This window comes from Erpetoichthys calabaricus, chromosome 17 (genome assembly GCF_900747795.2).
Source record: "Erpetoichthys calabaricus chromosome 17, fErpCal1.3, whole genome shotgun sequence".
NCBI classification, from domain to species: Eukaryota; Metazoa; Chordata; class Cladistia; order Polypteriformes; family Polypteridae; genus Erpetoichthys; species Erpetoichthys calabaricus.
In genome coordinates, this window is record NC_041410.2 from 75,729,761 (window position 1) to 75,756,537 (window position 26,777).

The 26,777-nt window shown below is 39.1% G+C and overlaps 1 protein-coding gene across 1 annotated transcript; it reads left to right on the plus strand.

Moving 5' to 3' along the window:
- The first annotated feature begins 733 nt into the window (after positions 1-733).
- LOC114667517 (eukaryotic translation initiation factor 3 subunit J-A-like) lies at positions 734-25,130 on the plus strand. The gene is made up of 8 exons (XM_028822832.2): positions 734-868; positions 958-1,046; positions 16,482-16,536; positions 19,527-19,618; positions 19,709-19,823; positions 21,304-21,462; positions 23,395-23,468; positions 24,143-25,130. Exons 1-8 carry the CDS (start codon positions 847-849, stop codon positions 24,272-24,274), a joined length of 738 nt encoding a protein of 245 aa, XP_028678665.1. The 5' UTR covers positions 734-846; the 3' UTR covers positions 24,275-25,130.
- The last annotated feature ends 1,647 nt before the right edge of the window (positions 25,131-26,777 follow it).

Consider the following 26,777-nt stretch of genomic DNA (forward strand, 5'->3'; position numbering starts at 1 on the left):
GTCATTACCTAACCTGCGGGGTCCTGAACAGTTTTGTGGGAGCCTTTTGGTTTGCAAACCCTGGGCTCATCAATGCAAGGTAGCAGCACTGCACCACCCTCCCAAAAAATGAATGAATAAAATAAACAAAACATTTACAGCATGAAATTAACTTTAAAGATTGTGCATGAAATTGACATTAAAAATGACAGCTTGAAATCACCATGCACATTGCAGGGGTCTCCTGGGGCCTGATGTATAAAACGGACTTGCGCATGAAAAATCAACTACAGTACCTGTACAGTATACCAATTCTTACGCAAAGTCGGGATTCACAAACCTTTTGCGTAAGAAAACTTGCCCTAAGTTACAGACAGTTTCGAGCATGCGTAAATCTCGGGCAAACTTTTTAACAAGAATCCATCTGTAGCCACATCAGATTTTTTTGCTTCAAACAGATTTGTATCCCCTCAGATACAATAATGCCCGTACGTTGCCGTCCCCTACTAGAGATGCGCCCCTCCATTAGTGTAGTGTGCGGTGGTAGTCAGCATACCGGGCACAAGGGGCACTTTTTCAAGCACATTTGACGAAGCCCGACACTGCCCACAATTCCTGTTAACTGATTTTTTCCCCCCGTAACTCATCTTGAAGCTTAGTAGCCACAATTCGTAAACGTCGTGAAACCACGATATTAGCAGAAGGGATGCCAGCACTCGACAGCTGCAACACTCCTTTCCATTGACGCCGACGTGCGCGGCACCGCCAGACTCGCTCCGCTCCAGATTCTAGACGCGCACGTTCTGCTACACAGGCGCAGCTTGACGTGCTTGCCCCTGCCCGCGCAGATACGCGCGCGGAACGAAGATGGCGGACGTCGACTCTTGGGGTGAGGAATAGTAACACCGTTAAATGCGGCTTTCTGTGTCACTTGGTTTTTGAAATACGAACAGGACATTTTACTTTTTTGTTTCCCAGATGCCGACAACTTCGAGCCAGATGAACCTGTTAAAAAAGCATTGGGAGTAGACCGGTGGGAGGGTGAAGACGAAGAGGAAGACGTGAAGGTAATGCGCCGGACGTCGGCTCTTCGGAAGGCCGTGAGCTCTGCCGGATTGGACATATGGAGTAACAATTGTGACAGGGCCTGACTTGAACCGAACTGGATTCTGTATACGCAGTGCTAGTTAAAGTAGATAGAGCGGACTGATTCTAATAAAAGTGTGAGACACGGCATATCCCGATGCGGAGAGCTGGAGCGGGGCCCAGTGAGAGACGAGTTTGGGACAGTGGGGCGAGAAAAGTGTGGTGTAGGCACTGCAGAGCACACAGACAGAAGGCAGATCAGAGCCCAGCAGAGTCGGGCAGCTAGCCGCCAGACCACATATGCAAACGATCTCACTTTCGCATCCCATCCAAAACTACGCTATGACGAGCACGCTGCCAGTTGGTGCTATTATCAGACCAGGGCGAGGTTGGTGTTAACGCGTGGGACGATCCATTCTGATAACCCGCGAAGTCTCGATTATTGTTGTACACGTCAAGTTAGTGTTTTTTTCCTATATGAACTGATGGAATGGGAAGTGTTCACAAAGGACAGGCCACCGCATGTGGCTGTACTGGCTTTTAAAATTGAGTCAAGACTGCGTGGCATATTCTCATTGTAAGGACACAGCGGTTTTAGTATTGACTCGGCGCATGCGTCCATCAAGAAATTTCCATTTGTTAATAATGATTAAAAGTTCTGGTGCCAGTTCTGCAGTAATTAGTATTTGACGTATCATTTAGCGTCACATTCTGAACAGCATGACCGTACATGAGTCGCCGAGATTACTACATTTGTTTCCTGTTGAGCATTTCTGAATCTTAAATTATTAAAATACATTCTGTAATCGGCATATCGAGGAAACATAGCATTTGTTTTGGTATACAGAAAAAAAAGAAATCTCCAAGACTGAGGTAAAGCTGTTCTGTCTTCTGGATAGAACGTGGTAGACAAAAGTAGTTACCAAATATTAAGTATAATAAGCACCTCAGCTCAAAACAGACGTTTCAGTTTTGCTGTTCCCTTTGTTAGCTTTGTGCAAATATATTATTCACGTATAATGATAAATGGGGCGTAAAAGCGACAGACGTCTGTTATTGGGAACGGAGAGGGTAGTGAAATGTAGGAAAGTACAATTTATAACACAAACCTTTTCATGTTAGTGGGGTAAAATCAAATTAATAGGTCTGTATTGTGATGTAGAGTGATTTAATGGTGAAGTAAAAGTTACATACTTCAAGTGGACATTGTAATTTACTAAGGTAACTATGTAAATAGCTTAAGCAAATATATATAATATAAATTTTTTTTTTTTTTGGACGGGCTGGCCTTGATGAAATTCTGGCAAAACACACTTGTTTCTGTAGTTCATTTCACATATGCAACCCAAGAGATTGTAAGTTTGGCCTTCTATATGTGAACAAGTTAATCTTAGTACATTTCAGTAATATTTTGTTGAGATGTACTTAATAAAAGGGCAACTCTTGCAGTTTTGGGGGTCAGTAACATTGACATATAGAACTTATCCAAAGTAAGAATGTGGGAATTGTGAACGGTATACAGGAGATCTGTGGATTGTTATTGCTGTTTTTTGTTTTTTATTTGCAGCAGTGATTGAAGGTTTTTGTGTTACTTTTGCTTATTGCTTTGCAAAATGGATTTGCATCATAAAGGCTCTTTTGAGACATAGACGGTGTCATAAGATGGCAAGGATGAAAATGTACTTTTTTTTTTTTTACATTCATACCATTTCTAAAAACGTGCACAGAGGTCATTTCCCATCAGGTTTATACTCCAGTCACTTCAGGTTTGTTGCCTCCGGAGCATGCCATCCCCTCTGCTTGTGACAAACCACAGCTATGAAGTAGGGCTTGCAAGGCTGCATCTTTTGGGACCTACTCAGCTGTGTGTGTGTGTGTGTTTTTTGGCTATTTTACATTGTTATTATGGCCAAACAAGTCATCTATGATTGCTTCAAACACAGAAACAGCCAAACGCTGACATCTTGTGTGGGTTACCTGACAGTTTGATGGCTTTGTTCACATACATATTATTGAGATGTTTTTAGAAGCTCTGGTCAGTATAAGCAATGTACCTCAAATCCATTTTGATATTTCTAGGCCTCGTTTCCTACCACATGTTAATAAGACATTAGAATACTGAACTAGCAACCACATGTCCTTTGTCACCCTACGTTTTTTCCTTTTTGACATAGCACAAGTTTTTGTTTATAATATTTATGCATGGGTATTTGGAAATATGTATTTTTAAAAATTAGATCAAATATGTTGTCAGCTTGTCAAAATTTAAGTGTTTTTTCAAAGGTCCAAAGTGGGACAACCGATTGTCTTCATTAGCTGTAGCACTGTAGATTCCTTGGTACCTGAATACTGTTGTTGTTCTGTGCACTTCTTGGTGCTTTAAATGTGGCCTAATCGGACATGTCTTTGTGGTTTGGTTTTAAATATGCATGCTGATCCAGTTTCTGTATTGATCTTGAAATTCAGGTTTATTGATGTTATACACGGTGCAATATAATTTTTACATGCATGTCTCCTCAGAATAGTTACAAGATCAACAAAAGACACAAAAAAGCATACATGGATTGTAATTTATACAATATTTATGCAAGAACTGATCGAGTTTATTATGACTGGCAGTTCTTTACTGTGGACACTCTTTTTGTATCTACTGGAGGTAGCTAGTAAGATTCTGTGCCACTTTCAATTCACCCTCTGTAATCCTTCACTAACTTTAGCTAAGCAGGTACCATAGCAAGATGTGATGCTGCAAGGGAGGATGTGCTCCATTGTGTATCTGCAGAGGTCAATGAATACAGAAGGAGATATCCAAGCTTTCTTCAGTCATCTGAAGAAGTAGATTTGTTGGTGATCCTTGTTAACAGCAAACACAATGGGATGTTCCCTGTTCATTTTCTCAGTATTGGACACTCCAAGATATTTAAAACTTCTTACCCTCTCCACTGCATGGCCTTCTGATGTAGAAGGGAGTGTGGTCTGCCTTCTTCTTTCTGAAGTCTATGACCATCTCCTTGTTTTTGTAGCCATCAAGAGTGAAATTGTTGTCCTAGTATCACAGTTTAAGCAGATACATCTCTTCTCATTGTTCCTGTTTTTTTTTTTTTTTTAATGTACTTTACAGTTCTATATCAGGCGCTGTTCATACTTTTTACTTACCTCTAAGTTAAACTAAAAGTAGTTTCATGTTTTGTATGTATTGGGTGTATTGTATTAGCTGCATTTAACCTTAAAGATTGGATGATATTAATTAACCATGTGGAACAGTTGTAAAGCAAAAATTGTAGAAGGGGTTTCATATCCCTACTGAAAAGAGTAGAAAGTAACAGCTGAAAGCCTATTAAAGTATGAAAATGTTTGCTATTAATATACCTGATTCAGGCTCTGTTAAAACTGGTGCACAGTGGTTGTTGTGCATAATGCTTTGTTTTCTGTTACTGATTTATTTCTAGGGTGATTATGGTCATGTGTGAAGAGCAGAGTGAAATTCTTCCTTGCATGTCCTAATCAATGTGCCAGAAGCCGTCACTTTTCAGCACCATGAATAGTGGGTACAACTACCTTACTGGAACAAATCTTAGGAAAAAAAAAAATGCTCTCAAGTTATTAGTCTCCAGTCTGACAGCAAATATAGAGATTGGAAGTTTTGGTGAGTTTCACTAAAACACAAACATGGAAAAAAAAAATATCAAAGATGATATTTTTCAGGAGAGCAGAATAAACAGAAGTTTGTTAACGCAGTGTATGCTTTAGATGAATAAATAGTTATAACCAAGAATATAACTTTTTATTTTCTTGAGTCTAAAAACAAATGTTCATCCTCCCTGCTGTGTCAAGTTAAAATTCCACTCTTAAACATATTAATGTTAAAATTTGTCAAAGTCTGCAGAGAGACCTTGTCTGCTTTCTTAAAATTAAATAACAATGTGTAATTACAGTAACACTAACTGAAATGCATACCATTGTGAAATAATATCATTGTAAATATTTCTCTTAATGAATAAGTGTTCTTCATTTCCTATTTCAAAAGTGAGATATGTGTTATAAAAGGTACATAAATGAAACATGGTGCATGTATTGCACTCTCATCAAGGTTCTCTTTGTAAAGGAAGGTATACCTTAAATACAGTGAACTCCTTTTTGATAGATTTAAGGCTACTGCAAAACAATTAACATGTTTTTAATGTTGGCAAGTGTACATAATAAAAGAGGATGAGTCTGTGTTCAGAATAAAGTACAAAGATAATGACTGAGGATGGTTTTAGGAACTTGTACTGTTTTTATGGTAGATATTGATTTAAGTCATTTTTATGATGAGGCAGTTAATATTTTAAGCTTTGATGCCAATATAGCATCATTACTTGCAACAATTTTAAATCAACTTTGAATCTTTTTTATAACGTTATTGAATACCACCACTGGTGATGTCTTCTGTGATAATATAGAGACATGCACCGATGCCTATGAACCCTAGCCCCACTGATACTTTCCATGGATTCATTTATTCAACAAGCCATCCAGCTTATTATTGTGGGATTAAATATACATATTCATGAGACTAAACTTTGAAATACAAAAAAGTTGCATACAGTGGAACCTTGGATTGCGAACATAATTCGTTCAGCGAATTTCCCCATAAGAAATAATGGGAACTCAGATGATTCGTTCCACAGCCCAAAAATATTCATGTAAAAATGATTAATACAAAATATAAAGTAAAAATACATAAAACAAATTAACCTGCACTTTAACCTTTGAAAAGAATCATGGCTGGTGTGAGTGAGTTTCTAAACTCTTTTGTGATTCTACCCAACTGGACGACACGCGGAAGAGCGTCCCGAAGCAACTGCAGGCTCCCAGCGTTGTAGCAGTTCGCCGTAAAAGTGAATCCGAAAAGATCGCAGACATGCTATAAGCGCCTACCGTTGATGGGTGATACAAGGGAAATTATAAATGCAGGGCACAGAATTACTTGGCCACTAACCTGGCCATGAACTGGCCTGATTGCTGTGTCTCTGTATAGGAGAGTGGCAGATCCCGCTACAATAAATAATCCTGCAGTTCCTGTTTCAAGCTGAATAAAGCTAGTGTCACTACAGTACTGAGACTCTGCTTCTGTTTTAGGGTGCAAGACGGAGACTTGCATGTTACAACACACACACGTGGTCACAATGCTATAGTAAACAGTATACGCTCGTACGGATGTTGACTATATCAGTGAGGCACGCCGACTGAGCCTGAGAATGGGAGATGATTACCCACAATCCCGCAGCGAGAGAGCGAAGAACCATCAGCTTAGTTGTGATCACGTGACGCTCGGCAGACAGAGTATACGTGCTACTCTTATTGCAAGACCTCATTCGTTTATCAAGTCAAAATTTATTAAAAATTTTAGCTCATCTTGCAAAACACTCGCAAACCAAGTTACTCGCAAACCAAGGTCCCACTGTACATGGTTCCAACCCAACAGGGAGTTGCTTCAATTATCGAATACAATCGTACACAAAAAAAAAACAATTCTTAATTCATGAATGCCCAGAAACTGATAGTTATCATAAAGACTAGGGGGCTTCACCCCCTGCTCGTTTCGCTCGCCAACCCCCGTGTTTGGTTTTCTGGATACACACTTTTAAGATTTTTTTTTCTTTGAATTGTCGCTATTTCATTAGTTTCACTTTTATTTCAGAACTTCTGTAAAAACAATATTTGTAATCTTGCGAGTCCCAATATGCTGAATTGTTTTAATGACATCAGGATAGGTTTCTCTGTTTGGGATTTCAGCACAGACAAAACGATCTACATCATCAGCAGTTAATAATTTTTTTTTACTAAGTAAAAAAGTAAGAAGAGTTCTGCGTTGGACTCCTGTCTGTAAAGCCGTGCTATTTTCCTCTCACAGTTCCAAAAGTACATGGGGTTACCAAGGTGATACCCCAGCTTTTGTCTAGGTATTTGTACAAGGGCTAGACAGAACGTTTATGACTCCTGGGGTAAATGTAGCTTTTTAAGTAAGCAGACAGACAAATATATATACATGAACAAAGTAACCAATAAATGCATGTGCGGTAAACTCCGTTTTTGAAATTCTCAAGATTCTTTATTTGTCACATGAATAGTTATACAGGACAACACGCAGTGAAATACATCCTGACCCGCTTAGCAAAAACTGTGCAAAGTTAGAAGAATATCAGTTATATTAATAAAAAGTCATAGATTGAAAGATAACAGTATAGTAGAACATAATAAATAAGTAAAATTATGTGAATAAAGTAGAATTAAGTGTTAAGGTGCAACAGTGTAGTAATTATTGTGCAAAACCAAAGTTAGACTGGTGCAAAGTTAAATGAGGCAGTTTGCTTGTTTGCGCTACTGCGATCTTTACTTTCTTTTTTTATATTTTCTAATTTTCCTACTTTCATATCCTTTAACTTTCTCCACATGTGTATAGCTCCATTTTTTTTTTGCCTTTCTAATTTCACTGGTTTCATAGTCTCTAACCTGCTCTGCATGTATTTAGCGCCAACGTTTGTAAATGTCATTATGAAGTTCTACTTTGTCATTTTACTCATTGTCTTTTAATTCTGAGCCGTACAGTACAATACATAGAACAGAATACATCCTCAATACAGTATAAAAAAAAAATTCTAGAAGTACGGAGTAGATATTCACATTAGATGATATCACATAATATGATTTAGATTTGTTTTAAGTCCTGGAGACCTCATTCATCAAGCTGTCTCCCCCATTTTGCCATTCCACATCTGAAATAGCGCTAATCCGATGAAAGGACCCCTCATTCCCACGTCCCCATTCATCAGGGATGACTTTACCTTAGGCAGGCAATCTACAATTTAAAGAGATTGTTATTTTCTTGTGAATTGTTACATATGCATTATTTTCACTTTTACTTTAAAAAGTTTTGTAAAAACAATATTTGTTTCTTTATTTCCTGCCCCGCGCGAGGTTCCATCTCTTTCTTGCCAGACGTATAATGCTGCTCGTGTTGTGAAGGGTGTTGCGGCTGAACGTACGCTAAGGATATGCCTTTGGATCATTTGCTGTCTTTTTGCTGCTTGCTAGCTGCCTCTTCTGCCTGTCACATGTCGTTGTTTTAAGAGCTGGGAACACATGATGCTTGCCTGCCAAAAGCAATCCAACAACTGCTAGCTTAGAGGTCTGTTGACTTGTTTTAAATGATGGCTCACTGCCTGGTCTCGCGTGACATTGTAAAATCAATACATACCTGTCTTTTATTTCTGGCCACAGACGTGGTTGAATTCTTTCTTGCAGGATGTATAACGCTGCTCACATTCGGTTGGGGTAGCTGCTTTCGCAGCTTTCTCCACATGTGTATAGAGCCGTTTTTTTGAGCCTTTCTAATTTCACTGGTTTCATAGTCTCTAACCTGCTCTGCATGTGTTTAGCGTCAACTTTTGTAAACGTCTTTATGAAGTTCTACTTTCTTTTATTCATTGTCTTTTAATTCTGAGCCGGATTGGACATGCTTTTTTTTTCCATTCCACTTGTTCCGGGCTGATCATCACGTTCCTTATTTTCTAAATTTGCACCTAGATTATTGTTTTTCTTTTTAGCATTTTTTTCTCTCCATCGCTTTTGGGTCTCTTTTCTCCACGCTTTTCTTTCTTCTTTGTTTAATCGTCGATGTTTCATTTCTACCCTATTCATTTCATTTCTACTGTATTGACCTTATACATTTTATATGCACTGAGAGCCCTGGAGCTGTGTGTACTGCATGACTGCCTTTACACTACTGATTTGTTTTTTTTGATATTGCTTGTAAGTAGGGTGTGTCTTGCAAGACTCTCGTTCTATGTTCCTGTGAGATGCACCGTGCCAGGCCTCTTTCGTCTCGCGGGTCTTTAAATTATCTTCCGAGAAGATCACGTATCGTAGACTATCAGGACAGGGGACAGGATTTCTTTTTATAATAGAGAGATAGTTTAAGTGATGGATGGGACTCTTGCATTTTAGCCAGCAGTGACTAAAGTGTTAACATTTAAAAAACACAAATATTTGCTTTCTTAGTGTAATTCATTATACAAGTATACCCAGGCAATGCCTGGTGCTTGAACTAGTGTTTAATGTTGCTGTTTATTTGCACTTTATCACCAAGTGTAACTTTCAAAGGAATGGCCTTTCGAGATATTAAATATATATCACATGAGCAGGCCATGCCATTTGAATGCACAAATACATTTCAGTGAAGCTGGAGGACATAGCTTGGATATTTGCTGGAGCTGCCATGAGGACAATGTCTTAACATTCGAGTATTCTGTATATGAGAATGATGGAGACTGTGACTGTCACTTGTCAACATCTAACTTTGCTCCAAACAGCCAGCCATTCTCATTTCTGAAGGCTACTAGGGGGCTTTGCCCCCTGCTCGCTTCGCTCGCCAACCCCCGTGTTTGGTTAATTGGATATACAATTTTACATGTTTTTTTTTTTTTTTGGAATTGTTTCAATTTCATTATTTTCACTTTTACTTTAAAGCTTCATTAAAAACAATATTTTTTGGAGACACATTGTGACAACGCAACGTATAAGTGCCCATGAGTGAATAATGTTTCTGTTTCTGTAATAAATAATCCGAGTTTTTCTGTTTGTCCCTGTGATTTATTGATTGTCATAGCAAAAGTTATTCTCACGGTAAACTGTAAACATTTTACTTCGAATGGCATATCACGATCTCCTTTGGTGTGTAAGGTTACTCACGGAATATATACATCACCTTTCTTTTTGCCTGTTAAAATTTGCATCGCTTCTCCGAGATCATCAATATACACCCGACCGAATTGTGCACTCTTTGAAATTTAACTTGTCGTTCCTTTAACTGTTGTGGGACCACATTTGCGGTAATGCAATCGTTTCTATCTTTTCTTTGATACTGTAGTAACTGACATGATAAAGTGTCACAAAAGTTTCCTAACCCCAAACACAACTCTCCAACGCCCCCCCCCCCCCTTACCACATGAAATCAATACCCTGCTATCAGTCCTCCGTGCTGTACTCCGCCTTCCCTCAATCGGACCTAACAGTCACTTAAAACCAAACAGCCCTCAACCTGGGTGGGACGATACAATACTTTCGAATTTTACTGCTTTCATATTCTGTACCTTTGTCTGCATGTGTATCGTGCCATCGTTTGTTTGAGCCTTTCGAATTCCACTGCTTTCATAATCTCTTATCTGCCTTTTTTTCTCTCCAATGCCTTTGGGTCTCTATTCTCCGTATTGTCCTTATACGCTTTCTATGCGCTGAGAGCACATGATTTCTGTGTACTTTGTGCTTTTACACAATTGATTTTTTTTTTTTTTTTGATCGGTGTGCTCTTATATATTCCGTACTATCTTTGTGGACCTTTGCGGACCCCGTAGTGTCTTACGTTTGACTCTGGGGTGCAGTGCAGAATCCTCTTTTCTGTGTGGCTGTGTCGTTAATCTATGGGCGCGTTGTTTATCCAGGCGGGCTCGTGTTTGTGTATCCGTCAGTCGAGCTCGTTCGTTTTGAATCCGTGCCTGCTTTGCTTCCGCAGTTTCAGACGCGCGTTGTAGGCGCCTGCATTCATTGATCTTATCCAGGTGGGCTCGTGTGTGTATCATTGAGCTGTATTGTGTTTGAATTTGGTGTAAAGCGTTCAGCGGTTTGTGCAATCCCAAGCAGCACATTATTCCTAACTTCACTCCGCAGTAGTGCCACTCACAATATGGCGGTTGTTTTATTTGTTATTTCCGTTAGTTGAGCTGTACGCGCCTGCGCAGTACGTCTCATGGTCCCATCGCCGTGTACCTGCGTCCATGCCATCCGGTTTACCATTCTCGGTTAGTAATATGGATATACTTGGGATGCCTGCAGAGACAATTTGGTGTTATTGCTAGTGGCGTATAATTAAAATGATTCTAGACTTCTCCTTCATGGCTGTGAAAATTCAACTGTTGTTCATAAAATAAAGAAAGGTATTAAGACTTCTTGCATACTTAGTTTTGTAAAGTGGTTTATAATTTGGGAAAGGCCTGTATGCTGCAGTTCTCCCTATTTTTTAACAACATTCATGCCACAAATGTCAATTTCCAAGTCATCTGAAAGATTCTCTCCTCTTGTAACATCTGTGGATGATACAGGTCTGTGTTGTCAGATAAAGTCACTTGTCATTTTCATTGAGCTAGATTAAGATGTGTTTTTTTGATAAAGCCTGTTATCCTACTTTGAAAAAGAGTAGTCTGTCACCATAAAGACACTTGAGGACACTGTATATTTTAAACAATGAACAATTGATATTAACCTCCTTAGCATTATGCTTACTCCCAGAAAAAAACACGAAAATGTTATTACATGTAACAGAAACATGTAAATATCAAAAGTAAACAAATACAGTGCAGACTTGGTTCACGTCCTTTATGTGATATGCCTTGAAACGGTCACCAACAAATGGCCCGATGTTGCAACCGGGACAGTATAAACATGTTTTTATGCACACTTTTTTTGTGTTTCTGTTGCTTGAGAATGACTGTATAGAATGACCCAGCCTGGTCTGCACGATCAGTGTGCCCCTTGTGTTAATGTAGGAGAGCACCTCGATAGCCTTATTAACTTCCACATTTCTCCTAAGATGAACATTGACAGTTGCCTCCTTGTGAACACCGCTTTCAGGGCTTAACATCTTGCTTATCCATGCACTTGATTGCAGTCATTTTGCCTGTTGGTCATGCAGCTGCTGTCACACCACAATGAAGCTTCACGCAACCAAGTTCACCAGACGTATCATGGTAATTTGGTTATACAGTGCCGTATGCATCAGTTTTGCTTTCAGTGTCAACGTGTGACAAGCACTTCACCTTGTTATCCCTATTGCTCATTTCAAGCAATGGTTCACTTTCATTTCATTCTAAAATTTCCTTTATGGCTTTTTGCTTGCCAATTTATTTTTCATTGGTGGATTCACCCTACTCGATATTCTTGATGAGTTACCATAATTTGGCAGTAATATTCATGAGTGTGATGTTATTTCACCCACTAAATGGCAGCAGAATTCTGTCCCGAGAGTTATTTGGGCTTAAAGTTATAAAGTGTATCACTGCAAGTCACCCTGAGCTTGATTCAGTTTTAACCATAATTGCATAGAATTCCGTGCCCAAGTCACACTTGGGGTTAACGCCAAGGGGGTTAGAAGGCTTAATGTATGTGAAGAAAACATTGCCCACCATTAAACTATCACCACTAGTCTATACTATTGGATACAACAAAAGGTTGATCCAGGGATGCATGCAAAAGTTTTGACTCGACCATCTATATTTTGCAGCAGAAATCAAGATTCACCTGATCTGAAAACATTTGTTCCAGTCTTGTCTAGTTTTGGTGATTATGTGCCTAACACAGCCTCACTTTCCTACTCTTCGCTAATAGCAATGGATGGTAGCAAGGTCTTCAGCTGCTGTAGTTAAACGCTGTTAATGTCTGATGCACTGAGCATTCAGTGTTTCCCTTCTGCACATCATAATTATAAAAAGTTATTTGAGTATCCATGGACCGTCTACAGTGAGCAAGACTTGCATTCTCCTCTTAAATCTTCCTCATTAACAAGTTGTTTTCACCTTCAGAACTACTGCTCACTAGTTGTTTTGTGTGTGTGTGTGTGTGTGTATTATACCAGTCTCTGTAAATTCTGGAAGACCGCTGTGAGTAGAAACATAGGAGTGCTAGTACTGCCATGTCTGGCACCAGCAATCGCAGTACAGTCATTGTCCCTTAGATTGTGTGTCTTGCCCATTCCAATATCTTGTTGATAAAAAGTTACCCTCTTAGCTGTGTCTACATACTAAATACGTTGAGCTGCTGCAACGTGAGTGTGGTCACTGGAGTATAAATTGAATATATCTCAATTCTTTTTCCAGACTGTTGAAAGTTGTGTCAGTGATCATGATTATTTAAAGTTAAGGCAGGAAGGTTAAAACGTCTTACCATATGTGAGTATGTGCTCGAAGGGAAGGCACAAGTAGTTAAGCTATCTTCATACTTTCCTTGTTCCCAGTGTTATTTCAACATCCACTTTATGTATGGAATCGGTAGCAGACCAATAAAATAAGTTTTATTTCATGGCTTATTCTGTTTCACAGAGGAGCATATTGGATTTCTTTTTTATAGTGTCATGCTGAATATTCTCCATGTGGCCTGTGCCTGTTGAATTTAATCTAGATATAAAAATGCTGATATTGTGTGTAAACGCATTTTTCTGATAGAAACCACACCTCACATGAAGCCTGTTCCTTGCCATTGCCATCAACCACAATTGTTTATTTCCTGCAGATGAGAATGAGCTCATACATGTTCCTAAGCACCAAAGAAGAAAACCCAGTGCTGTTTGTTGTGAGCCAGTGGGACAATCATTTTATGTGGCCAAATGTATGCACCTAGTCTCCGCTAAAATATGTGCACAATTTCATGTCTGTTTCAGGCACATTTCTGGGATTGCAGTCGCCATGTTTAACAGTGCAGTGCAGGTATAAAAGTATAAAAACACTTCATGCATGCACGTAATGTCCACAAATGGATGCTGAATAACACATGAAAACACATAAACCTGTGTGTGTACCAGTAGATTTGAATCTAAACTTAAAATGTAAGCATCCATAGAAGCGAAAACTATTGAGGGTTTCATTTTACAAATTAACCTGCTGGCATTAAAAGCAAGAATTCTGCAATTGCAGATTAAGGCAGTAGTTGGAGTTAAGCATAGTTTATACATGTATAAAAAAGAACAAATACATTTAAACATCCTTCATCTCTTTGTGCTCAATTACTTGTAACTTTCCTTGATATTTGACAGCCTGCAACTGAAAAGTAAGTTTCCCTGAAACAGTCAAAAGTAGATGATATTGTTTCTGCCAGAGTGTAGACTTTCATCAGAGAAGAGCAGTTATCAAAAAGAGTAAAAGTGCCTCTGGATACACAACTGAAGTGTTGAAAGCGGCTGTCAAATAATATTTGCAGTTTCATTGTCACGTTAAACAAGCAAACTTTTGTTGGTGTGAGCTTCTGTCTTATCATTTATCCATCCAACTGATATGCCCCACTAACAAGAATTGAGTGGGGATGTTTACAGCATGTTTGGTAAATGTGGCAACATTTCAATAACTCATTAATACTGCCAAAGTTAATAGTCTGGAAAAAGAGAAAAGCCAAGCAAAATGACACCTTTTATTGGCTAACTAAAAAGATTACAATATGCAAGCTTTCGAGGCAACTCAGGCCCCTTCTTCAGGCAAAATGTAATCAAGATGTAGTCTGGGAAAAAAAAAAGTAAGAGCCTTGGGTTAGCAGACAGTTTAAAACCCTGTAATGTCATATTTATGAAAACATTCTGAACTTCATTATTCATTTTTTCATATGTTGAAATCATTTTGTGGGCATCCATAAAGTCAAAAAATAGCATGAGCAGTATGCATTTATGTAGTATCTTCAGTAGTTATGTGAATTACCCCTTGGGATTAATAAAGTATTCTATCTATCTATCTATCTATCTATCTATCTATCTATCTATCTATCTATCTATCTATCTATCTATCTATCTATCTATCTATCTATTATATAGTGTTCTTCTGTTCTATCTATCTATCTATCTATCTATTATATAGTGTTCTTCTGTTCTATCTATCTATCTATCTATCTATCTATCTATCTATCTATTATATAGCACTCTTCAGTTCTATCTATCTATCTATCTATCTATCTATCTATCTATCTATCTATCTATCTATCTATCTATCTATCTATCTATCTATCTATCTATCTATCTATCTATTATATAGTGTTCTTCTGTTCTATCTATCTATCTATCTATCTATTATATAGTGTTCTTCTGTTCTATCTATCTATCTATCTATCTATCTATCTATCTATCTATCTATCTATCTATCTATTATATAGCACTCTTCAGTTCTATCTATCTATCTATCTATCTATCTATCTATCTATCTATCTATCTATCTATCTATCTATCTATCTATCTATCTATCTATCTATCTATCTATCTAAACATGAAGAGGAAGAAAGGTTTTGAATAATCAACCCATTCAATAGGGTCAGATATATACCCAGGTTTACCCGAAAAATTTTTTTAATTAGTAATTTTAATAAAAACATATGGAAACTGTATATTTATAGTGTTAGTTGTTGCTGAATTAACTTTATTTGCTCAAGAGTAGCCTTCTCTTAATACTTTTGTTTTTCTATGTGTTTCTGTATGTAAAGGTATTAGCTGCACAACTGCAGAGTCGTTTTATTTTTTTAAAGCAAGAATGCCTTTTGTATTAGGTTTTTGCAAGTTCTTCCATTGATTTGTTTCTTTCTGCTGAAGCCTTTGATTTTCTTTTGTAATGTAAAGCATTATGTCAGGTGAATAGGTAACTCAGCAGTTGTTTTAATGGGAGTGTATGCGTTGTTGCCCTTGCTGCTAGACTAGAATGGGAGTGAGAGGCATAACATTTGGCGTTTGGCAGATATTGCTGCTCGAGTTGGCTGCTTGTTGGAGGGTAAACAGATATACTGTATTTACTGTGTTTTCAGATTTCATTGTAACACAATACAAATCTGACATTATTCTAAATTGGCCCTAGTGTGTGCTTGGTGTGTGGGTGTGTTTGTGTGTGTCCTGCGGTGGGTTGGCACCCTGCTCAGGATTGTTTCCTGCCTTGTGCCCTGTGTTGACTGGGATTGGCTCCAGCAGACCCCCGTGACCCTGTGTTCGGATTCAGCGGGTTGGAAAATGGATGGATGGATGGACATGTTCAATATTCCATGTTAGTCCTGCTTATTTAGCAAAATATTGTAAAATCAGTATCTGAACTGTGATAAGCAAATCTTAATTTTTCTCACTTTTTAAAACCCTGGTATAACTTTATACGGCATTAATATCGTGCTGCCATTTTCAAGTGTACAAGAATGTTGTTATTACCAGTTTTGTCCCATTGTAGTTGTAAGTTAAAAATAGAAATAATGCATGCTTTGGGAGGTTTATGATATGACCAGTCAGTTGTGAGTAGTTGAGATGTTCATTGCCTCTCCTAGCACAGCCTTGGGTAGAGGCACCACTCTATCAAATGACATACTTGCATGCACATTTACATTTAATCATACAGATACAATGTCACTAGTAAACCGAATTGGTATGTATTTTTGATACTAAAGTAAAATCAAAGTTCCATGCAGCTCTGGGCAGTGTACCATGCAGGGTGTGGGTGATTGATAACACTTCATTTGGTAAAACTGGGTTTGGGTGAAGACAACAGGGGTTTTGTAATCAACTTTCTTACACCTCTGCAAAACCGTAGCCTAAACATTAAAAGTTGGACACCAGGAGTGTGTGGTAAGATTCAAAAGAATTGTCACTTTTTTTCCTCTAGGACAATTGGGATGACGAGGAGGAGGAAGAAAAGAAAGCAGAAGAGTTAAAAATGGGTAAGTTGATGAACATCTGCATAGTCACTTCTGTATCTTCTAAAAATGTGGTGCAGTGGTAAAGGCTTTGGACTTCAAACCCTGAGGTTGTGGGTTCATATACCACCACTGACACCGTGTAGTCATGAACAAGTCACTTGACCTGCCTGTGCTCCAGTTGGAAAATCAAAATGAAGTGTAATCAGATGTATTATAAATGTTGTAAGTCACCTTGGATAAAGGCATCAGCCAAATAAGTACATGTAAATGTAAAGTTTAATTGTAAATCTTACAAGGCAAAATCAGAAAGATTTCAGGCTGAACCTGAAAAGAATATTCTGTGTTCCTGGTTTTTGTAAGTGGCCAAAGATTACTACAATTAGGCTAAAATATATGTACAGTAATCCCTCCTCCATCGCGGGGGTTGCGTTCCAGAGCCACCCGCGAAATAAGAAAATCCGCGAAGTAGAAACCATATGTTTATATGGTTATTTTTATATTGTCATGCTTGGGTCACAGATTTGCGCAGAAACACAGGAGGTTGTACAGAGACAGGAACGTTATTCAAACACCGCAAACAAACATTTGTCTCTTTTTCAAAAGTTTAAACTGTGCTCCATGACAAGACAGAGATGACAGTTCTGTCTCACAATTAAAAGAATGCAAACATATCTTCCTCTTCAAAGGAGTGCATGTCAGGAGCACAGACTGTCAGAAACAGAGAGGAAAGCAAACAAATCAATAGGGCTGTTTGGCTTAAGTATGCGAAGCACCGCGGCACAAAGCTGTTGAAGGCAGCAGCTCACACCCCCTCCGTCAGGAGCAGAGAGAGAGAGAGAGAGAAAAACAAAGAGTGAAAAATCAATACGTGCCCTTTGAGCTTTTAAGTATATGAAGCACCGTGCAGCATGTCGCTTCACTAAGCAGCTGCACACAGAAGGTAGCAACGTGAAGATAATCTTTCAGCATTTTTAGACGAGCATCCGTATCGTCTAGGTGTGCAAACAGCCCCCCTGCTCACACCCCCTACGTCAGGATCAGAGAAAGTCAGCGTAAGAGAGACAGAGAAAAGTAAGTTGGGTAGCTTCTCAGCCATCTGCCAATAGCGTCCCTTGTATGAAATCAACTGGGCAAACCAACTGAGGAAGCATGTACCAGAAATTAAAAGACCCATTGTCCTCAGAAATCCACGAACCAGCAAAAAATCCGCGATATATATTTAAATATGCTTACATATAAAATCCGCGATAGAGTGAAGCCGCGAAAGGCGAAGCGCGATATAGTGAGGGATCACTGTATTACTATTTTCTAGCAATTTTAGGTATAGTTTATGATTCTTGTTTCAGAACCACATCAACTTAGATACCAAGTTGCACAATACCCGACTTTGTGGTATCACTAGAGAACAGTGTGTCTGATCATTATGCACCAGGACCCAGTCCTCCTTATATGTCACAACCAGAATTCCTTTGTGGTAGGATGGCTCTCTGACTTGACAGCACAATAGAATGTGGATTGAAGTTCGCCCAAGCCCTGGACTTTGACATTGACAACAGAAGGAATTTGTGTCATTATAGAGAACATGTAATAGGGAATGGAAGAGTGATGATGTGTAAAATAATAGATGCTATAGGGATTAGTTTTGGATCCACTGAATCCCTTTCTCATAAACAGTTAAATGTGAGCAAGGTTTGTGTTGTGTACCTAGAATGTTGACTTCTTAAATGAAGCATCACCTTATCTACTATTTCAAAAAGCATGCTGGAGAAATGAATTTGGACATAAAGAAAATGAAGAAGTGCTTTATAAGTGGGAATGAAACTTCAGTACATCACTATGACCCATTATGATTCAATCAGTGTTGGCAAGATCATATACGGAATATTTTAAGATGTTGAGGGTGTACTCCAGGTTGATTACATGTCTCAACAGATTTTTACATCAGTCACATAGCCAGTCAAAATGTGTCAGGAAAAAGTAGAAAGTTGCTGACCATCTTCCTTCAGCTTTACGACGGTGCCCCTGGTCACACTTCTTGGGTTGTTGTTAAAGTTTCTCTGCAAAGCTATGTCAGAAACTCTGCAAAATGCAGTTTTGCTTGTGCAGTTAATTTTTCTGTAGCTTCCTTGACATCATCACTGACATGCCTCCAGTCCCCTTCCACCCCGGGAGCTTTTCATGGAGAAATCCAGAGAAATTAAAGTAGTCCAGAAACTTTCTCGCAGTTAAATTCAGTATTGTTTAAGTTACAAAAAGTATACTTATTGAGAATAAAAAAGAAAATGCAACTTTTAGGTTGGTCATTGTTTCTTGCTGATGTTTTTGTTATGTTTGAACAGGTAAATTAATTTGTCCATGTTCATGTTTTGATCCGTTTCAATCTTAAAACTGAATATCCACTCTTTCCACTTCTGCCTGTTTCTTTTGTAGGAATAATAACTCAGACAGAATGTTACTGTTCATTAGATAATTTTCTGTAGTTGTCATTGATGTGTCTTGTTTGAAACAGGGGAACTTACTGAATATTATGGCATAGGGAAGATTTCTGCGATTCTTTTCATGTCTTTGATGCCATCCAGTCAAGCATTCACCATGACGTAGTAAATAACAAGTAATATTCAACAACGAATAGTCTTTTTGTAAAACTGGAACACTGCAGTACAGAACTAGATTTCTAATTTGATGCTGACACAAAATGTTTCACTTATGCCTTCTCATCAAACTGTGGCACACCTAATATCCATTTATCGGTTGTCCTGACTTCGCAATTGCTAAGTGAATGATAAGTTTCTAGGACGTGCAAATAATAACTTCACCTAAGAAAATAGTCAGAGTGGTGTGTTGGGTGGTTGGATATTTTCCATAGTCTGCATTTAATCCTTTGTCATTCCATTTAATTTAATATTTTCAGGTAGAATCAATATCTTGTATACTTTTAGAGTTTGATGCAAGTATGTGTAGCTTAAAAATAACAGAACTCTTAAACTCACACAAAATTAACCATTTTTTAGAAGTCAAAGCTTCAGACAAAAAGAAATTAACAGAGAAAATCAAAGAGAAAGAGAGAGAACAAAAGAAAAAGCAAGATGAAATGAAAAAGCAGGTAAGTAGCTGTTTTTTGGGAGTAACCTTATCAAATGATCTGCTGCAGGACTTTTTAATCCTGTTTTTCTTTTTTTTTTTTAATGTCCAGTTAGAGGAGTCAAATAAAGAAGAAGAACTCACAACTGAAGAACAGTTAGCAGAGAAACTCAGAATAAAGATGCTTCAGGAAGAAGCAGACCTTGAGCTGGCAAAAGAAGCATTTGGTAAGCAGGTATTTTCCCAGTACAAGCTGGTGTGAACTGAAATTTGTGAGATTACGTATTCACTTGATTGAACAAAGACCACAAGTGCACACCTCTAACACTAGCATCCCTAAAGCCTGCAAACATTTTCATTGTCCCTGACCATCCTAATGCGTGAGGAATCATGTAGCTCCTTATCACTGCACCAGTTGCCCGTGTATAAGCGTTTTTTGTTTCACAAATGTGTCACTTTGCAGCATGCAGGCGGCTAAAGTCATCACCGGCCAGTTTCCATGCGTGGATGTGTGTGTGCATACGCAAGAGAGAGCGAGAGATGGAGACAGGCTTGATGTCATTCAAGTAGTGTCTGTTTGCTCAACAAGATGGCAAGAAGAAGAGATTCACCCGTGTTTGTGTTTCTGCTTTTATCACTTCAGTGCTAACTTTCACAGGTACCGTAAATTTACACAGACTTACAGACTCAAATGTATGTTTTTATTCTATTATAATAATAAATAATAGCTCATAATTCATAGTGCTTCACGCAGGGAGGGCCTGGGATTGGGACCAAGAACCCCTTTACTGCAAAGCAGCAGCTCAACCTCTGCAGCAACTGCGCAGATCTGCGAGAGAGCAGCATTTCCACTTTGATCCTGGAGTGTCTGTCAAATAGAACTGGTTGAAAATGAAACGCGCAAACACATGCATGTAAACGTCTTTATTTTGTACTGATTGATATTTGGAAATTTAGTTTGTATACATGCACACTTGTTTTGATATACCTTTAATGAAAGTGTTAATTTGATATTTGGATATTTGTTCAGCACTTCTTGCCTTAGATATGTTATGTCATCCTACATCTACACAGATCGTTGTCGACACGGAACACACGTGAAATGTATGTATTTCAAGTCACAGTAGTTTATTACTTATATAATTCCTTTCAATTCATTGCTTGATAAAATCTTCCACACAGACTTGAGCTGAAAGTCGTCAGGAGTTCTGACTGCTAATGTCTTCAGCTAGCTGACTGGGATAGGATGAGTGCTTGTTGCGTGCCGCCAATTGACGCATTTGCGAAACAGAAGCGCTTATCACTGGGGTAATTGGTGAGGTAATAAGGAGATACACATTTCCTTGTGTATGTCAGGAAAATTAGGTTCTTTAGGGGCAACAAAATGTTGGCAGGGAAGCTCTACTGTTGCCGCTAGTTCATTGTTTGGGGCAAGTGTGGATATATATTGTCTTTTAATGATGAAACAGTACTATTTATTTATATAAATAATCCAAAATCCTAGACTTTTAGCCTGCTTGTCATTGAGGTGTTAAAGTATCATTCTGATTTTTAATTAGCATGCAACACAATTCATTGCTTTCCAGCATTTAATGACTCAGTGGTGTCAATTTTCTAAAACCTTGTGATGTGATTGTTATGTAAGCTCTAGCTAGAAAGCATAGTTTATTACTCCTCTGTTTGTAATTTGGATTTTGTTTCTCCCAGGTGTAAATAACGTAACAGGAATTGATGTCATGAATCCCACGTCCAAAGAGGATTTCACAGAGTTTGAGAAGCTGTTGAAAGAAAAGATTTCCCAGTTTGAAAAGTCAATCCATTATTCAAGCTTTTTGGAGTCTTTGTTCCGGGACCTCTGTATCTCACGTGAGTATTTATTTTGTTCTGGGACTGTTCTTTATAAAATCATTTATTTATAGATAGATAGATAGATAGATACTTTATTAATCCCAAGGGGAAGTTCACAAATTTATGGCACGTTCTCCTAAGATTTTCATGTATGTTAATAGCATAGCACATCACCGCTAGATAAACAGGAATGTCTATGTTGTGAAAGGCCAATAAAACTTAGCGTAAGTAACCATTTCCATACAGTACATGATCAATTTTAAGCACATATAGCACTCACAGCTATCACTTGCATGCACTGGCAAGTCCCACTGCTTGCCGCACCTTTTGCACTGCTCACTCTTGGTTTGTTTTTTTTCTGACTGTTGCTGAAGACAGTAGTCTAGCTTGTTCTTATTCTCTCAGGTGGCTTACAAATGGTTAAATAATGTGTTGACAACACACAGGAAGAATCCTGCATATCTGCCACCACACTCATCACTTTGAAAGCACTTTTTTAGAAAAACCTAATTTGAAACGAACAACATGTACATAGTTAGTGCCATAGGGATGCCACTTGTGTTTGATTTTTATTTAAACAGGACAGCCATGAGGGCTTGTAGTGTTCGACCTCTGGATAACTTCCTAAATGACTTCCAGTTGGAAGGGATGTCAGCCTTGGCGACTGAAGTCACTTCTCTCGTTGCTGGAGAATGTCACTATACAGGACTAAAACTCACTAGGCATGTCAAATTATGCAAATGCATGATGACTTTCCAGGGCCGTTTCATACTTCCTCGTAAGCCTGCCCCTTTGTCTGACAGCCAGTAGTACACAATAGTGATGGAGCGGTACTTCTGTAGAAGGGTTAACAAGTATAGTGAGTTCAAATACAGTCTCTGCCCCCAATTCATCTTCAGTTTTCTGTGCATTTTAAACATGACATCAGACGAGCCTCTCTTGTGTTTTCGAGGTCCAAAACATTTGCGTTACTTATTTTTCATCCATCCATCCATCCATTTTCCAACCCGCTGAATCCAAACACAGGGTCACGGGGGGTCTGCTGGAGCCAATCCCAGCCAACACAGGGCACAAGGCAGGAACCAATCCCGGGCAGGGTGCCAACCTACCGCAGCTTATTTTTCATTGCAGCATTATATGCATTGTACTTCAGGCTGGGTGCTAATCCATTTTTGGCTCTCATGCACACACAGCCTAACCCATTGATTGTGACAAAAATCAAACAAGTTTAGACACACACACTCGTGTGAAACTGCTTTAAGATTGACAGCACTGCTTGCTGGGGATTTTGACGCTAACTCTGATAAGGTAGTGAAAGTAGAGAAGAGTGAAACAAGACTTGATTACAGGACAACATGGCCAGGGTTGAGTTTGGATGTACCATTGTCCATAATATCACTTGTGGCCTTGAATTGTATTTGTAGTTCTAGCAGTGACTCCTCACAGTGCAGAGGGGATGATCATGATGTGGACTTCCAGGCCGTCTGCTGCAGTAGCAATCATTTTATTTAGAAAATCAACAGAAATTAATATTGATTTTTATTGGAAGCCATTGTGTTCATGGGACTTTGGTTTAGTTATGTAATCTCTTCTTTATAACGTCTAGAATAGGCACAGCTGAGTTTTTGATGCAGAAGTCAGCACTGGCTACAGGACGGCTCAGTTCTATAAAAGAAAGGGGCTGTGAGTGCGAATCGGTGCCTGCTGCCCCAGTGCTTTTCACCATGTTGTGGGTCAGTGGCACACCTCTGAGAAACACGTTTTTCGGAGTTTTTGTATTTATTTTATTTATTTGAACAATGGAGGTAAAATAGCTTCACATTCTCCTTTGCAGTCCATTTAGTTACAGTGACCAGATATCACTGAAAACATTTTGAATGATTGAGCTACGGTCTTTATAGACGCAACATTAAAACAGTTTTCATTTTTTTTTCTCCCCCCCCCCCGCAGTTGAAATTGACGATTTAAAAAAGATCAGCAACTGCTTGACAGTACTGCTAAGTGAAAAACAGAAGCAGGAAAAGGTGAGTAATGCAACCAAAAGGAAACGTTTTAGTTTGGTTGACAGCAAGGGGTAAACCTGTAGGTGTTTTATTTTTATGGTATATTGATTTATGTAGATTACAGATCTTACCGAGTGGCGATTTTGATTTTAGAGGTTGATCGTTGAGATTTGATGCTCTCGGCCGTTGCCATAGCTTTTTCTTTTCATGGTGCAATGCTTTGCTTTCGGATAATGCAACTTTTCCCAAGACGGTGTGACTTCACTGTCCTTTCAAATAATCCTAGCCTGAAATGTAAATAAGGACGTGAGCTTGGAGCTTTTATTGTTTTTAGGTAAAGGGAGGGTTGATGAGAATTGAAGCTGTTTGAACCAAATAGTGATTCAGTAGCTTGATACACCTGTTTGTCTTGTTTGTCTTGTGCTCCTCTGTTTAATTTCATACACTTTGGAAAGCGAGTTTGTTAAAGGTGGTAGATGGCTGCCATCTTGTACTTGTAGAGGCACAGCCGCCTTACAGTATGTGCTGTGTAACCTTCTGATTCCACATTTTTAAATCTCTAAAGTGTGAGCGTGCCACTTATTCTAGATTATGAGTGCGTTCACCAACAAAGTGTAGGGAGCCTTTCTTCAAGACCGACATCAGCCACTTAACTGCACTCAAAAGGATTTTCATTATCTTGTTCTTTGTTTCAGCAAAATAAATCAAAGAAAAAGAAAAAGGGAGTTATGCCAGGAGGTGGTCTGAAAGCTACACTGAAAGATGACTTGGACGACTACAGCAACTACGATGGAGGTTACGCACAAGACTATGAAGACTTCATGTGACAAAGGCCTGGGTTTTGCAATCCCATTCTCCCCATTCTCTCCAGGGCCCCTTAAACATGCAGCACCAGCTCCTCAATTATGTCCAGCGCCATCTTTTACAGATGTGGTATCCTAGTGTGCGCTTGATGTTTAAAGGTTAGAATGGCTTAAAATGTGTTTCTGAACACATCACTCAAGCTGGAATCACGTGAGCAGCCATCACAGAGTAAAAGCGTCAGCCTGCAATAATTGGAAAAAATGTTCTGCTTTATCAGTGAGGCCTGAGTAGCAGGGTGAAAGATTTTATGTCAGAAAATTCCCAATTCTAAATAAAACTATTCATCTATGCAAATAGAACTGGCCGTTTCCTTCTATTATGAGTACGTGCTGCACCTTTATAAGCCTTCAGCTGCTACTCAGACTAACACGTCGTCCTCCTCCCCTGCCCTTTGCCAAGGCTGCTTGTTCAGAAGGATGTTCACCTCTTGTGACCCACGGATTTCTTTCCTTATTTCTTTCTTTTGGAGTAGGTTGAGTTGTTTGCTGGTTGCTTTATTGCAAAGGATAACTTTTTTTTTTTTTTTTAATGCATACAAAATGTTGCCTGTTTGGGGGATATTGTGTTTGTTACTAATGCAGCCATATGGATTTGCTGTCTACTACCTGAGTCAACCCCATTTCATTGGACTTGATGTTAAATTTGGTAGCAGATGCTTAAAGAAATCCATTCCTGCACTGGGGCTACACGACTGCTGGCGCAAACAGTACGCTAAGTCATCAGAGAAATGCATCTGTATGGACTATGGATGAAAACGTGATGGATCTTCAGTGTTTTATAGAGCATCTAATTTAATAAAAATGACAATTGTATAAAGAACTTGCTGTGGACAGTTTTTAGCCCAGTCTAGTGCCAGCCTGCATTTTTTGATGCCCACCCCATGCACATGTGATTGGCTCAGATGTGTTTGGATGGGTGTGCCGAAGGTGCCTTCTATGTTCGGCGTAGGGTTTAATTAGCAGTTTTCTTTTTTGAGAGTTGGGGGGAGAAAAAAAACCCTTTGCCCCTGCCCGCTTGGCGCCCAGTGTGGTTTGCATCTGTTGGTTAAGTTGGTGTATGTTTTTTTTTTGATTGCATTTTAACTTCTCTGAAATTTAGTTGTGGTGGTCCCCAGTTGTTTTACTGTGTGTCTCGAGGGACTTTATTGTGAACTGCTAAAAATGGCATCCTAGCTGGCCCAAAATGAAGGTGAGGCTTTATGATTTTAATATAAACTCAAAGAATTGCTGCTATGTATTACCAAAGAATACATTAGGATTTTCATGTATGTTGGAAAGCCAGTTCTAAAAGAGGAAAAGATTAACTACCTAATAATATAACGCTTTTATAAGAGAGGAGTCTGCTAGGGGAGGAATGTGTTCCTGTAAAAAATAAAAAAAACAAAACTAATGTCAAGCAAATATTCGAGCAGGCAGACCTGTGTAAGCTGTGACTCGATGGCGTCTGTTCACAAGACCCTCATCGAGCCTGGAGGTGTGTGATTGAATGTAGCGGGACTGGGCCATTATATATAGGCAGTGAATTCATCTGCAATTAGTGTTCATCACACAGAAGTATACAGAGTGGGATAGGCGGGTGCTGTGAACGTTGCTGTAATGTATGAAGACTGGCATGCAGACAGTTGCCTTGTTGTCTTCTAGGTGTGTTGTGCCAGTGGAGTTTTGGAGTTTGCAGCCCCTTCATCTGTGGCTCCGTGATGGCTGCCTTTCTCAGCCTGCATTGGTTTACATTATAAAGCTGATTGAACACACACAGCATACGAAAGGAGAGCGTTACAGCACTGCTAGCGTTGATGCCACGCACTGTGGGAGCTGCGATCGAGTTTGAGGAAGAAGCTGTGTACTTGTAGGTCTCCTTTACCGTGCACTGCATTTGAGGCCCACTGCACTCCTCCTTGCTACAATTTAGTCTCCTTCACTTTGCCCCTGTTGTTTCATTGCTGCTGTACATTTTGCAATGGCTGGCTGACCACCAATCAGCTCCACCTCTCTGCAGCACCGCTCAAGCTCCATCAGGTTGGATGGGAAGCGTCGGTGCACGGCCATTTTAAGATCTGTCCAGAGATGGTCTTTGTGAAATGCCTACCTGCACCTGCTGAGCATATTTTAATTGTCCTTCAAAAAGAACATCTTGCAGGAGTCCCAGTGAATTAAATGGCCTCCGTCCACCCATCTTGTTAACATTAAAGGAGCTGCCAATGCAGAGGTGGCTGACACTCTTGTGAGCAGCTTCATCAGATGGCCCACCCGAAGCAAATTTTGGAATACAACATTTAGGAGTGCTAATACATTTAAGATCACAAAAATGTAAGCATAAAATGAGCACAAAGATTTTGATGTGGGAGCAGAAGCAAACTGCAAAAACGAACAAAGCTTTCTATTATCAGCCAGAGGTGGGTACATGGACAGTATGGGGTAACCCGGGGTCTCGCTGTAAGGCGCAGGTGGTAGCTGAACGGCTAGCTTT

What these genes read in the sequence shown, in the direction of transcription:
- LOC114667517 (XM_028822832.2), top strand. Translation starts at nt 847, where the DNA reads ATGGCGGACGTCGACTCTTGGG. An exon ending in GGCGGACGTCGACTCTTGGG is followed by an intron (nt 869 to 957) that starts GTGAGGAATAGT and finishes TTTGTTTCCCAG; the next exon opens with ATGCCGACAACTTCGAGCCA. An exon ending in ACGAAGAGGAAGACGTGAAG is followed by an intron (nt 1,047 to 16,481) that starts GTAATGCGCCGG and finishes TTTTTCCTCTAG; the next exon opens with GACAATTGGGATGACGAGGA.